This window comes from Mycetomoellerius zeteki, unplaced genomic scaffold (genome assembly GCF_001594055.1).
Source record: "Mycetomoellerius zeteki isolate Tzet28-1 unplaced genomic scaffold, Tzet1.0 scaffold64, whole genome shotgun sequence".
In the NCBI taxonomy this organism is placed as follows: domain Eukaryota; kingdom Metazoa; phylum Arthropoda; class Insecta; order Hymenoptera; family Formicidae; genus Mycetomoellerius; species Mycetomoellerius zeteki.
In genome coordinates, this window is record NW_017257654.1 from 908,971 (window position 1) to 922,595 (window position 13,625).

Here is a 13,625-nt window from a genome sequence, read left to right on the forward strand (position 1 = left end):
TTCCACGAGCCGCACGTATTACGAATTCTTTCTAAGGTTGCCTAATTCAGGCCCACTCGCTGAGCGTCGAAGACATTTCTTATCAGTAAAGAAATGTCAGATTACTGTTTATCTGAATTATTTTACTTCATATGTGGTCGTAGTTATTTTTGGAACATATGTTTTGGGACACTTTATTGATTTTTTACCACGTTTCGAGTAGAAGTTTGAAATAATTTTAGTAATTCTATGTTACAGATTTGTAGATTTAGTCTTTGAAAACTGAATTGAATCTTAGAAACCCAGTAAGCAAACTGTCTGCAAAGTGTCAGCAGATTGGCAGCAAATTCAATCTGAAAAATACAGTAGGATCTATATCCCCCATAATGGTCTTGTTCTGTCGACATAATCATGATTCTTATATCATGAACATAATTTAATCACAATTTAGTGGCAGAAATCGAGCAGAATCTGTCAAACATAGTAGTCTATTTGTCTAATTGCTCAGTTTCTAGCAATCTGCTGTTAAGTCATGTAAAAATATATTTATATATTTTTTGTGACGTTTTGTTACATTTGATATAATATTCAATATCAGATTTGTAACTTTTTTGCTGATAAAATTTATCAGCAGACACTTTGAAAAGTCTGCATAAGCAGACTTACAAGGGAAGTTTCACAACTGTCCGGAACCGATTTGATTCTCCATGAAATATGTTGTTAAACATGAAAATCTAAGAGACACGTATTTTTTTATACGTGTAAAAAATACGTATAAAAAAATACGTGTCTCTTAGATTTTCATGTTTAACAACATATTTCATGGAGAATCAAATCGGTTCCAGACAGTTGTGAAACTTCCCTTGTTAGCTGATTAGGTACAATTTTATTATACTGAATTTGTTGTCATGTACTTTATAGTTAGTAAGAATTATAATATTAATTATAATAATTTTTGTTGCAGATTGATCTTGACTCAAAAAGCTAGCTTTACCCTCTGTCAAGATGATAGGGGGTCTATTTGTTTACAACCACAAAGGAGAGGTGCTCATCTCCCGAGTGTATCGGGATGATATTGGCCGTAACGCAGTGGATGCATTTCGCGTCAATGTTATCCATGCGCGACAGCAAGTGCGCTCGCCTGTAACCAACATTGCCAGAACATCGTTTTTCCATATAAAACGCGCTAACATTTGGTTAGCTGCTGTCACCAAACAAAATGTTAACGCAGCGATGGTATTCGAGCTGCTGCTGAAGATCATAGATGTTATGCAATCGTATTTTGGCAAGATTTCAGAAGAGAATATCAAAAATAATTTCGTGCTTATTTACGAGCTGCTCGATGGTTAGTACTAAAGTTTGATTGATATTTTAATACCTATGTTATATGTGATTTTTCTTCTTGGAACTTTATTTATCTTTTTTTTACAGAGATACTTGACTTTGGATATCCACAGAACTGTGATACGGGAGTGTTGAAGACATTTATCACTCAACAAGGAGTGAAATCGGCCACCAAGGAAGAACAAGCTCAGATAACATCGCAAGTCACAGGTCAAATCGGATGGAGGCGAGAAGGTATCAAGTACCGACGTAATGAGCTCTTTTTGGATGTACTTGAATATGTGAATCTATTGATGAGCCCTCAGGGTCAGGTTCTTAGTGCGCATGTTGCTGGAAAGGTAAATTCTCTAAAGAAAATAAAATAATTCGATAGAGCTTTCACAAATTCATGATAAAAAATTGTTTTTCAGGTGGTAATGAAATCCTATTTGTCTGGTATGCCAGAATGCAAGTTTGGGATTAACGACAAGATTGTTATGGAGGCTAAGGGCATGAAAGGAGGCGGTGGATTAGGAGGTGGCGGTGATGATCCCACAGGCGCTAGATCCGGTAAACCGGTTGTTGTTATTGATGACTGCCAATTCCATCAGTGCGTTAAGCTTAGCAAATTCGAGACCGAACATTCCATTAGTTTTATACCACCGGATGGTGAATTCGAGCTGATGAGGTGAGACATGAACTTTAATATATTAATTTTATAGTAATTTTTATTGCAGATTGAATTTGACTTGAAAGGCTAGCTCTGTCAAAATGATATAGAGTTTATTTGTAATTATTTTTGATCACGTAAACAATCGTGGATATAAAGATTGTTTTTATTTACAGATACCGTACCACGAAGGATATATCATTGCCTTTCCGCGTAATACCATTAGTGCGCGAAGTAGGCCGAACGAAAATGGAAGTTAAAGCGGTTCTGAAATCAAACTTCAAGCCCTCGTTGCTGGGACAGAAGATAGAAGTGCGCGTACCGACGCCGTTAAACACTGCCGGCGTACAACTGATATGTTTAAAGGGTAAGGCGAAATACAAAGCATCGGAGAACGCGATTGTCTGGAAAATCAAGCGCATGGCTGGCATGAAGGAGACACAGTTGTCCGCCGAGATCGATCTACTAGAGACGGACACGAAGAAGAAATGGACGAGACCGCCGATATCAATGAATTTCGAGGTGCCATTTGCCCCGTCTGGCTTCAAGGTGCGCTACTTGAAAGTTTTCGAGTCCAAATTGAATTACTCGGATCACGATGTGATAAAATGGGTTCGTTACATTGGCCGTAGCGGCTTGTACGAGACGCGGTGTTAATGATTCCGAATCTCGATATCGAGGCATAAATAATTGTAAAGAAGTAATCTCATTGCAGAAGTCACGACTGCGAGTATCGATATTGGCTATTTCTCGTTATTATTTCATTGTAGCGCATATTCGAAGCGACGATTTGAAATTCAACAATTGTTCGAATGGTTAATTCCTAATCGTGCACGATACGTAGCGATGGAAAATGTATCGAAAGAAGAATTCCATTATCAGCACAAAATTTCTGTATAATTGTAGGAAATTTTTTTTTGTATATTATATAGCATACTAGCAAAAGTGACATTCGTTTTCATTTATTAGGAAAAAATGCGATATTTATATTAGGAGATAATTTTCAAACGAAAAAATAAAACTAGATTCCCACTTGTGTGAAAAAGTGTTGAATATATCATGATAATCGGTACCAGGCAGATTATTTCCTTCGTGCCAATTTTTCAGTCGTCCATTTTATTCACATCGATTCTTAGCCGTAATGTCGCACCATGCGTGGTGGATGGTATGAGCTATAATCAGATTTTGTTAATTTTTTGGAAATGGAAAATTTATTACTGAAGATAACGATAATTAGACATAATCATGAATTGTTTATATATATATATTTACTTGAATCATTTAATGAGATTTGTATTTTCCTTTACTTCGTTTTTACACCGAAATGATCATTACAAGTTTTTAGCATAATTCCACAATCTAAGTAATTAAAAAATCTTGATTCGCGCCTCTGGAATTAATACAGTTATGAGGATAATCTATATTCAAGAAATATAAATATATTTGTAGGATTATTATACATAACGAATGTTTTTTTCGGAGCACATTATGAATTTCTGTATTATATATGTATTAATATATATCTATATACGCAAATGATAATTATTCATTTTTTGTGTAACAATATATGAAGTTACGGCCTCTTTGTTACTGGAGTTTGAGCGGAACTGACCAAATCCTGTGTACTAGGGATCATTCGGTACAAGCTTGCGATGCGCTCAATGAAATGTAGAATGCTTTTAACCTGTTATCCGTGCATGAGAATAAGAGTAGAAAGAAGCATTGATCGATTGTACGAGCGTGATTGATTTCGTCTCTCTAAAAGAACGCTCGAATGCGTAATGAAATATATGTGTAAAATAAATTATCGTGCGTTAAATTTAATTATCCTGCTTTCTTTAAATTATCATCCTCAGTATTACGTGCAACAAAGTTAACTTGTGACACAACGAATGCAAAATCGATAAAATGTAATTTACTTAGAAATTAGATTTTACATTGGCGAGCTATAGAATGTAAAGGTCTGTTCTTTTTTATTAAACATTAAAGTATCCTCAGTATTATGTGCAACAAAATTAACTCGTGGCTCAATGTATGTAAAATCGATAAAATGTAATTTAGTTAGAAATTAGATTTTAAATTGAAGATCTAAGTGACACAGCAGCACTTGCAAATATATACACTTTTTAACGCTTTTTTTTAACGTTTTGTAGGTCCTGTGTGCTATTTCGGTCGACTATAGAATCTAAGGGTCTGTCTTTTTTTAATTGAACTTCTTGCGTAGTTCATTTTTTCCTCTTTTTTTCTACAACGTGAAAAGAAAAATAAGAGAGAGATGAACCGTGCGAAAAGTTCAGCTAAAAAAAACAGGCATTAAGTAAAGTGCCATTCAGGATAAGAACGCGATAAATATAAAGCAGTCAATGTAAGATGCTCATCTTTAATCGATGATTATTTACGACTTTAGATTCGCAAAAAATTTTTCCCGAGGTGATCGACGAGATACGAAATTGTTCATGTCTTAAAAAAAGAAATTTAAAATAAGTATGAAAAAACCTGAAAAGACTGTCAAAAACTGACTTTGAAATGCGCGCTACATGCTATTCTCGAAATATCGAATGAATGTCGATACGCGCGCGACTTCTCGCCAGAGCAGTATATCGAACATTTTAAATTGCGACGCCTTGAAACGTTGGACGTTAAAAAGCGCTGATTTTATAACAGAAAATTTTGTGAGTCACGACAATAAATTATTAATATTATTTTTAGACCGTGTATGTGAGAGACACAATCGATAAATAAGAACCCTATATGTCGAAGCTAGATCTTAAAATGCTTTAAATAAATCAATCTTGAATCACTAAATATGATATATATGTACTTGACATATAATAAATTATTAACTATTCAAGACAAGTTCTATTCACTCTCTTCCGTTTTCGTCAATCTGAACGTGAATTTTCACTTTGAATAAGTACGTCTTGATTATTACAGATAGCGCGACATTTTTCGACATAATTCATGGCCGTTCTAGACTCTTAAGAGATATCATGGGATCCATGGGCGATATCCAGGCGATATGTTGCGCATCGTTTGTCATGCGACAGATGAACAACTTTCTTTTTTTTCTCTCTCCACGTTGCAAGAAATTTAACTAAAAAGATCTAGTAGTCCTGTCCAAGATTTGTAATTCTAGGCCTTCTAGACTTTGGTTTGATATGTGTAGGTAACGTGTTTTCAGGCCACGATGTAAGAATATTTTTGCACCGTGGTTCAAGTTTGACGCTTTTTGTTTTTTATCTCTATTCCAAGAAAAAGGAAAACGATAGGTATAAACATTGGTATATATTTCAAGTCATTGCCTACAATTACAAATATTGAACAATACTCCTGAATACTGATCGTATATGACACTTCGGTTACGTCTCATACACCACAGAAGCTTACAATGACATTTGCAATGTTACGGCAGTATTGCTGGAACGTTGCAATCTTGCTGCAATATCGCTGAAATGATCTCTGCCGTATGGAGCGCGATTGCCATTGTCGTGGAGATACGCCCCGACGTTTCGCGTTTACGTTTACAGCGCGCGATAACGTCATCGCCTTCTATTCCGCGGAAACTTGGCGGGAAACGCTTTGAATTTCCGCCCGCGAGGTTTCTCGTCTACGTCCGCCCTGGCGCGTCCGCGAGGCGCGACGGCACAGAGCGCGATGACTCTTACCTTGGAGCGGCGCATGCGGTCCACGCTCGCCTCGCACCGCTTCGCTCTGTGCACGTACAACGTATACGTGTCGCACGTATACCTGTCATGGATTCCGAGGATCGACCGCGGCCACCGCGGGCACGCGTGATCCCGCGATTCCCTGCGTGAGAGTGTCGCGCATCGCACGCACGCACGCACGCACCCACGCACGCACGCACGCCGAGCCGACAGACGGTGTCCGAGGCGTGCACGAGGAAGCGCATTCGGACAAGACTGCCATCTTCGTCGTCGTCGTCGTCGCCGTCGTCGTCGATCATGAGCGTCGCGGTACCGTCGCGCGGAGGAAGGTGCCGTCGTCGCCGTTGGTGAACGAGCTGCTGGGAAAGACGCCCGAGAGAGTCGCGCCAACGCCGCGCACCGGGAAGCGCGGCGTGCCGAAATGATTACCTTCATCGGCGACGGGCCTTCTGTTCTCATTCGGAGCACGGATCCCGTGAGTATCCTGTCATATCGTTTTTATTTCTCTCTTTTTTTTTTTCTTTTTCACGCGCGTTATCAAATCATCTAGAGTGTCACCACCCTCTGATAAATAGAGACTCGCTAAATACGAAGAACGGGGGATGTACAGAGAATCGAGTGCGCGCCTATCGAGACTGCACGGAGGAATGACGCCCCATGGATGAACGCATAAAAGTCAACAAAAAATCAAAATGATCTTATTTTGATTCTCAACGTCAATAAACAATCAAATTTTGGAAAAAAATCATTATATTGACTTTTATAATGTCAAAATAAAGTCATTTTGACTTTCTCCCGACTCGGTGCGCTCCTTGGGCGAGCGTGTGCGTGTCGTCGCGACGTCGCCGTCGAGTTCGCGGTTTCGGCCGTCCGCGTGGCGGCTTTATGGTCGCCGCTATTTTTAGAGCATATCGTAAACCCACGGCCTGCCGCCGCCCGCGAGGAAAGAATCTCGCATTTTGTCCGCACGGGCACGTGCGGCGAACCATATGGACCGTACGGGCGGATTCGAGGCGGATGTTCCAGGACGATCGCGGGTATTACACGTTCACCATCGTGTCGACGGCGTGAATTTTTGGCGGGAACGTCGTTGGTGGACCGTTGAATGTGAAAATTTCTTTATAGTTAGCATGCTAGATTCCTGCGACTTTGATCGATGAAAGAACAATCAGAGAAAAACAGGTTTTATTAATCGAGAACTTATTGCGACACCGTGTCTCACGCTCTAACTTCGTTCAGAATATATTTCTGTACGGAAGAAAAATAAAATAAGCAACATTAGTCGACGGCAGTCTAATTGAAATTATAAAATAGAATCTCTTCCTAATTCATTGTATTTTAGCCTTTAGAGGGCAGGGTCTATTTTTAAAAATATCTTACAGCTTTTCTCCTTGAGTAAGATGTTTCATTTCATTGTATTCATTTCATTTTATTCTTTGCCTTAAGGTATAACACTATTTCAGCGCCACTATAATGTTCGTTCTATGAAGATTAATAAAATAAATAACATTTTGTTAAACAAGAGCATGACGTATTTATTTTAATTAGTATCAATATTGAATTAACAAGATTGAATTAATAAACTTCTATTTCTTGTCGAATTAACAAACTTCTATTTCTTATTGAATTAACAAGATTCTATTTTCAATTAGATCGCTGTCAGTCAACGCTGTTAATACAATATTTTTTGCTCTCACTTTTTTTTAATTGCTTTCAATTTTTTATAAATAACGGAATAGATATTTTTAATTAAAAGCTTTAGTATTTTTCTAAATGGAAACTAAAAGTGTGGTCAACTTTTGAAAATGTATATAATAAACAAGTTTCGTTATTTAAAGATTAGTTCACATGAAAATTAATTTTAATCGTTTGCTCTCTAATTAAAATTGTATAAATTGAAAATATCATTAAAATATTTGTTAATGCGCTTTGTTATTGCATTGACCGCAGGATACAACAACAATATTTCGCAAATTTTATGCGATTTTGCGTGGGTTTTATCTTTCAAGGGCGAGTAATATTTTTAAAAGATAATTCCTGTCGGAAAAAGTCGGAGTCATGCTCGCGCTTCAAAAGAGTTTCGCGTGTAAGTTCGATATCTTATCACCCGTGTAATAAATTTAGTTTTCGAGACAATAGCTATATAAAAAATAAACTTTAAGTAAATTATCGCATTTTTATTGTCCCAGGGGCAGATCAAGCTGGAGATAAATTGAGTTTAGGTTTTGTAAGCTTCCGTTATAGTGTCTATAAAATAATTTCGTTTTTCGAAAATATTTACATATATTTTACGTATAACATGTTATATTTATAGAACAGGATGTATGTTATCTCATTAGCTGTTCCATATTTAATTATGCTGGAAATCTCAAGAGTCCTAAATTATCTTTAAATATCTCGATCACAAATAAACGTAGAAATAATTCATTTTGACAATTTGGATTTAGTTTATGTTTGTATTCTTCTCTCCTTCTCTTAATTTCCTGTGCTAACTAACCTGGCAATTTGGCAATAATTAATTTCTTTAATCTCTGTCCTCTTGCCTCTCATAATGCAAACGTCATGAATGTTAACGTGGATGCGACGTAATCTTCTCTGACACCAGCGCGTGTTGTAGATACATCCCTTAAGGATTGCAAGACCCTCTTGAAAGATAATATTTTCAGAGCACAAGGTTAATCCCTTGGTCTTACTCTGCCTTGACTTATTGAAGCAAAAACTTCTTTTCTCAAGTCTTCTTACTGAACAAAGACTCTCGAATCGATGCGAGAGATGGCTGAAAATGAGAAACTTATTTAGTAGTTAACTTTCATGTGACGAGTTTTTTAATTCTCGTAGAGAGAAAGTAACAAGTTTTAAATATACAATTGAATACGTATCCATTCGTCAATCATTTTTAAGCAAGAGGAAAAGTTCAATGGCTTTGCGACGTTGATGCAATGTCGATGTAACATCAAGGTATTTTGTATTGTCAAACTGAACTCGTTATCTCGATGAGTTTATCGTAATCAGCTGTTATCAAGAGTGACGTGCGTTTCCTGCCGCTGGGGATTCTAATAGCACGTTCGAAAACGATAATAGCAACTAGCATAACTAGGAACGTGCATAGGAACATCACTTTGGTACATTTCAGACTCCTAACTAACTGTTTAGAAACTGACGTTTATTCTCGAATATAATGCATCAAAGGCAATATTCTCGGTTATTGATTACACTATCTGCGTAATGCATATCTAATATTTAGATATTTTATAGCAACATATTAAAGTACTTCTTTTTTAAATTTTGACAATAAAATCGGTGTTTTAAAGTGAATAAGGTAAAATAGAATTTTTTAAATACATATTTAATAGTTAATGCGTTAAATGCGTATTTAATAGTTATTATATAAAATAATTAATCTTCTCGAATGACGTCAAAACCTGTACCACAGTTACTGACACTGGGTCTGTGAAATCCGTTTAATTTATGACTAAAAAGCACTAATTAATTTTAAGATAAGGAACCAAAATGACATAACTCGTAAACAAAAATGTGTGTATGTATGTGTGAATACTAAGCTTGTTTTAATAAGAAGAATTCAAATTTGCAAATATAACATAAAAAATATAATTGCATCAGTGGTCCGATAAATTTAATGTCAGCTCCGAGAAATTAAAAAGAAATGCGCTCATTAAAGAATCATCAAAATTTTAATAAAAATACGAATATATAGTTCATACCATTAGAAAATTATTTTGTAATACTTTTTCAATTTTCTCCATTTTCTATTACTTCGCCTTACATAAAAAGTTTATGACGTGAAATTTCGTAATAGATTGGTAAGGAAGGATTTATCAAATGAAATTCTTCAGATGATTAATGAGAGAAAATTCTCTGTGGAGTGATGCTCGAAGTTTGATCGAAAATTTTCTAGTCGATCTTTTCAGTTTTTTTTACCTCGCTACTCGCACGTGTTCTTTAATATCGTGCTTCATAAACGTCAAATTGCGACGATCCCTATAACGCGGCGGTTTCGCTTTTGGAAGACGTGCGCAACATATGGGTGCCTGGAGATCGATCGATCTGAACGTGTAGTCACCTATATGCGATTTTCCAGTTAATGATATCAGCACGAAGCTGGCAGTGCATGGCGGTCTAAAGAATTCTACATCCGTTCCTGAAGCGATGAGAGAAATGTGTCGCATTTATAGTATTCTCTTTATTTATACGTCATTATTGACATCGTTAGATTTTATTCATTGGCTGATGTTCTTTCTCATTCATGTCATTTTTGACATGTTAGATTTTATTCCACGCAAAGAGGCATTAGCGAAGAGAAAATTATTTCTGCAAAGCTTTTGTAGTATAGATGAAGATTTAATCGAGCTAAAGAGTGAATCTGCTTTTCCAACATATACGACGTTCTTAACACGAAATTTGATTTTCCTTTATATAGTTTTTATACTCCGTCATTTTTTAACATAATGCTTTAATCATCTTTAATATTAATTTAACTTGTGAAAAGCATGGCCATAAATCCCCGGGATTACACGTGACGTACACAGCGCGGCTAAGGATTAGAAGTGACACAAGTATAATCCACAATGTGTATTAACAGATGCATTTAATTTTACTCATGTTAGAGAATAGTTCAATTCACAACAGAAAATTTCTTAGAGATAATTTAATAACGATACATTCATATTATATATATATATATATGTGTGTAATAGCAGCGGACTACCTGAACATGTAATTTTCAATTTGATAAGTCTAAAAGAGCCACCTCTAAATATCATTTATATAAAGAGAGAAAAAATATTTGTAATAATTACCATTTTACCAATTTTTCTCCAAGTATATAATAACATATATGTGTATAATCCTTCATATATGTGTAGGTTTTCCTGTAAATATAACACTATGCTACACGTTTAAATATGTAAATCCATTTTTGTATACGAAGTATAGTGTTATTTTTACACAGAAAACTAAATCACGCACGCGTATATAAAGTCACTATTACACACTGGATTTGCAGTGTTAACTATAATTTATAGTCATTTTCGGTGCCAACTATATATTTTTTGGTAGAACTATAAATATAATTATTATTATTAACATTATAGTAATAAAAATGGAGCTTCTATGATTATTCTACACAATTATAATAACAAAAATATCAAACATTATTCTCTTTCAATTAGTGTACTTAATTGCATGAAAAAGGGTGGCTTCATCATTGCTTTTTCGTTATGATTGTTTTATTATACAATCATTTTATTAAAAATACACAAAAAATAAGGCCAAGGACATTATGCAAATCTATACTTAGTCTTCTATTAACTAAAAAATGCAAATGTATATAATAACTAGCAATAAAAAAAAAGTTTTTCTACGAAGACAAACAATCTGTTTCACACGTGAAAACTATCGCTAAAAAATTTTTTTGTATCTAAAAATTTAGCTGGATACAGATCTGAAAATAATCTTTTTTAAGTAGCGAGTCAAAATTTTCACGACGTTTTCTTCGAATTGTATATCGGCGAATCTCCAGCATTCCTCACTCGATCGTCATGAAAGTGACTGCGCGATCGGAGTTAGATACTTAACTCAGTTTCATTCGTGAATGAAACGACCAAGTCAACCGATTAAAACGCGAAATCTAATCTTACGACAATCGGAACAGATACGTAACTCTAGACAGTAAGCTGTTTGCTCAACGTGCTATAGGATAGTAACGAACGGACATCCTCCGCGTGTGAATGCACCGGCGACGCGACGGTTCTATTATTATTGCACGTGCCGTTGTACCGGCAGATATCCGCTGCGCGCGCGCTCGATACGGCTCCATACATGAATGACCGCGATATTTACTCGCCTTTAACATTCACCCTGTATATTTAATGCCTATTGAAGGCACGCCAAGCGAATGACATTAATTCTTACTAAAATACACGACGTGCGTTTATCACGTATCGTACGTGACGGAGCCGCGCGTCATCGCGGCCGGAACGCTTGACGGATTATATCAGTATCAAGGTGTCGCATGGGGTTACTATTTCTGAAAAGGTTTGAAATAAAACGAATGACGTCTAATTTATATTTTTTTAGTCACATGCCGATTCTTTATTGTCGATTCTAATCGCATTTCTAATTATTTCAGTAATTTTTACCCTATCGAAAGTTGAGCACGTACAATATATATTTTTGCACAGAAATGTTGCGCTGATCAAATAAAAATTATTCATATTAATAATTGTTTATAATAGTGATAATCGTTTAGGTTAGGCTAATAATATTATATTAATTTATAAAAATTGTAATAATTATTTATATAATAATTCATAATTTCTATGATATAAAATTTGAACAATATATGAAAGATGATAAATCTGTTTAGTTTTGTTACTTCTTGCTAGGAATGGGTTCTTTTTTCTAAGTCACTAGAATTTTGTACGTGGAAATTGGCAATGATGTACTTTTGTTTGTCGAGCAAATCTATGACAGTAGCGGCCAAGAAATGCATTTATGACTATGCATGCCAACCTAATAAGTAATCCCGCGGAGTCCACGAAGATGAACAATCTGGCTGTTTCACACGTGAAAACTATCGTGTGCTCAAATAAATCTGGAAATTTGCCAGATGAATCCTCAATAATTTTTATTTTATTTTCTATTCTGAGCTAATGGATCGAAACGCATTTTCTCCATAAGAATTAATTAAATAAGACGTGAATTTTCTAACTCACGTACATTTTGAATATATGAGAGACACTGCCACCTTTTTTTTATCAAATTACTAATACAATAATAGCTTGGAATAGTTTCAAGTGCTTAAAGGAGGTTTGTTTCTTGTTTCATACAAACATCACAACAAGAATTAACAATGTGAAAACACACATTTTAAACGATTTTAATGCATGAATTCTTTACAATATTATAACTTTAAGATTTAATATTATTTGGGATATATATCTTAAATAATTATAATTAAATTTATAATTTATAAACTATAAATATATATATATAATATATACAAATTCAATTGAATTAAATTTAATTCATATTTTTTCTGAAAAATTCAGGAACTATAAATTTTATATATAGGTACATATAAAATATCTTGTTTCTCTAGTGGTTTCAAGTTCCACAAACTTTTCCCTCTTTTTATTTCATGGCGTATCACAGAGTATCACGACACAGTCACAAATGGTTCTGAACAAAATCCATTCAATTTTAAGCGCGATTCCTTCGAGATCTCCTGTTGCTACGAGCTCAGAGATCTCGAAAACAAATTCCTTCGCTCGGGCAAACCGAGAAAATGAGAAAATCGCATCGGGCTTTAAACTAGGATGACCAGATCTTTAGATTGCAATAAAACCAAGATCAGCATAAGATATATTTCATCAATCCCGTACTATAAATATACCTAAAAATATTTCAGACCTTCGCTGTTTACACTTACTGTTTACACTTTCAAAAGAAATGTATCAGTTCATTTTACTGCGGCAAATATATTAGCGTGACGTAATTCTTTTAAATGCAGAAGTAAACAATTATTCCAATCATTAATTGAATTTGGTTAAACATTTTTTTTTCTCTCACGTGGCGATTTAACACGAATTAATCTTTCTTTCGTAGCAAAGTCATCCAGTGATGATGAATCTCTCAATTAAATTTCTTAGGCAAAATCGATCGATCTCCCGCTACAAGTATAAACCCTCGGTGAAAAAGCGGGGCACATTAGAGCATTGAATGTGCAATGGGCCATTATCTGAAAGCCGGCAGCTTTCTGGACCCAACCTTAGTTTAAATCGCGCACACGCCCGCTATTTTGGATACCGAGGTGGTGTACCGCGAGAGCTGCCTTATTGAAAGAGAAGCAGAGAGCCGCACATCGACGGTGTCGGCAGAAATAATCCCATCGATTCGCCTTCCGGAAGAAGCCACGCCGGTACGGTCGAGCTCGCGCGGTTACGAACGAAAGCGGGCGTGTAGATCCG

The 13,625-nt window shown here is 35.6% G+C and overlaps 2 protein-coding genes across 5 annotated transcripts in view; both read left to right on the forward strand.

Annotated features, from left to right (window-relative positions):
• AP-2mu (adaptor protein complex 2, mu subunit) overlaps window positions 1-3,776 on the forward strand; it is a 4,168-nt gene extending 392 nt beyond the window's left edge. The window contains exons 2-5 of the mRNA XM_018457466.1: window positions 944-1,324; window positions 1,411-1,661; window positions 1,734-1,990; window positions 2,149-3,776. Of these exons, the coding sequence (XP_018312968.1) occupies window positions 985-1,324; window positions 1,411-1,661; window positions 1,734-1,990; window positions 2,149-2,629 (1,329 nt within the window). The 5' untranslated portion in view covers window positions 944-984 and the 3' untranslated portion in view covers window positions 2,630-3,776. The remainder of the gene's footprint in view (window positions 1-943; window positions 1,325-1,410; window positions 1,662-1,733; window positions 1,991-2,148) is intronic.
• Window positions 3,777-5,515: 1,739 nt separating this feature from the next.
• Window positions 5,516-13,625, forward strand: part of Camta (Calmodulin-binding transcription activator) — a 56,829-nt gene continuing 48,719 nt past the window's right edge. For all 4 annotated transcript variants that reach the window (XM_018457609.1, XM_018457608.1, XM_018457610.1 and 1 more), the window contains exon 1: window positions 5,516-6,112. Coding sequence is in view for 1 of the 4 variants with exons in the window: in XM_018457611.1 (XP_018313113.1) it covers window positions 6,059-6,112 (54 nt within the window). In the remaining 3 variants the exon portion in view is untranslated. The remainder of the gene's footprint in view (window positions 6,113-13,625) is intronic.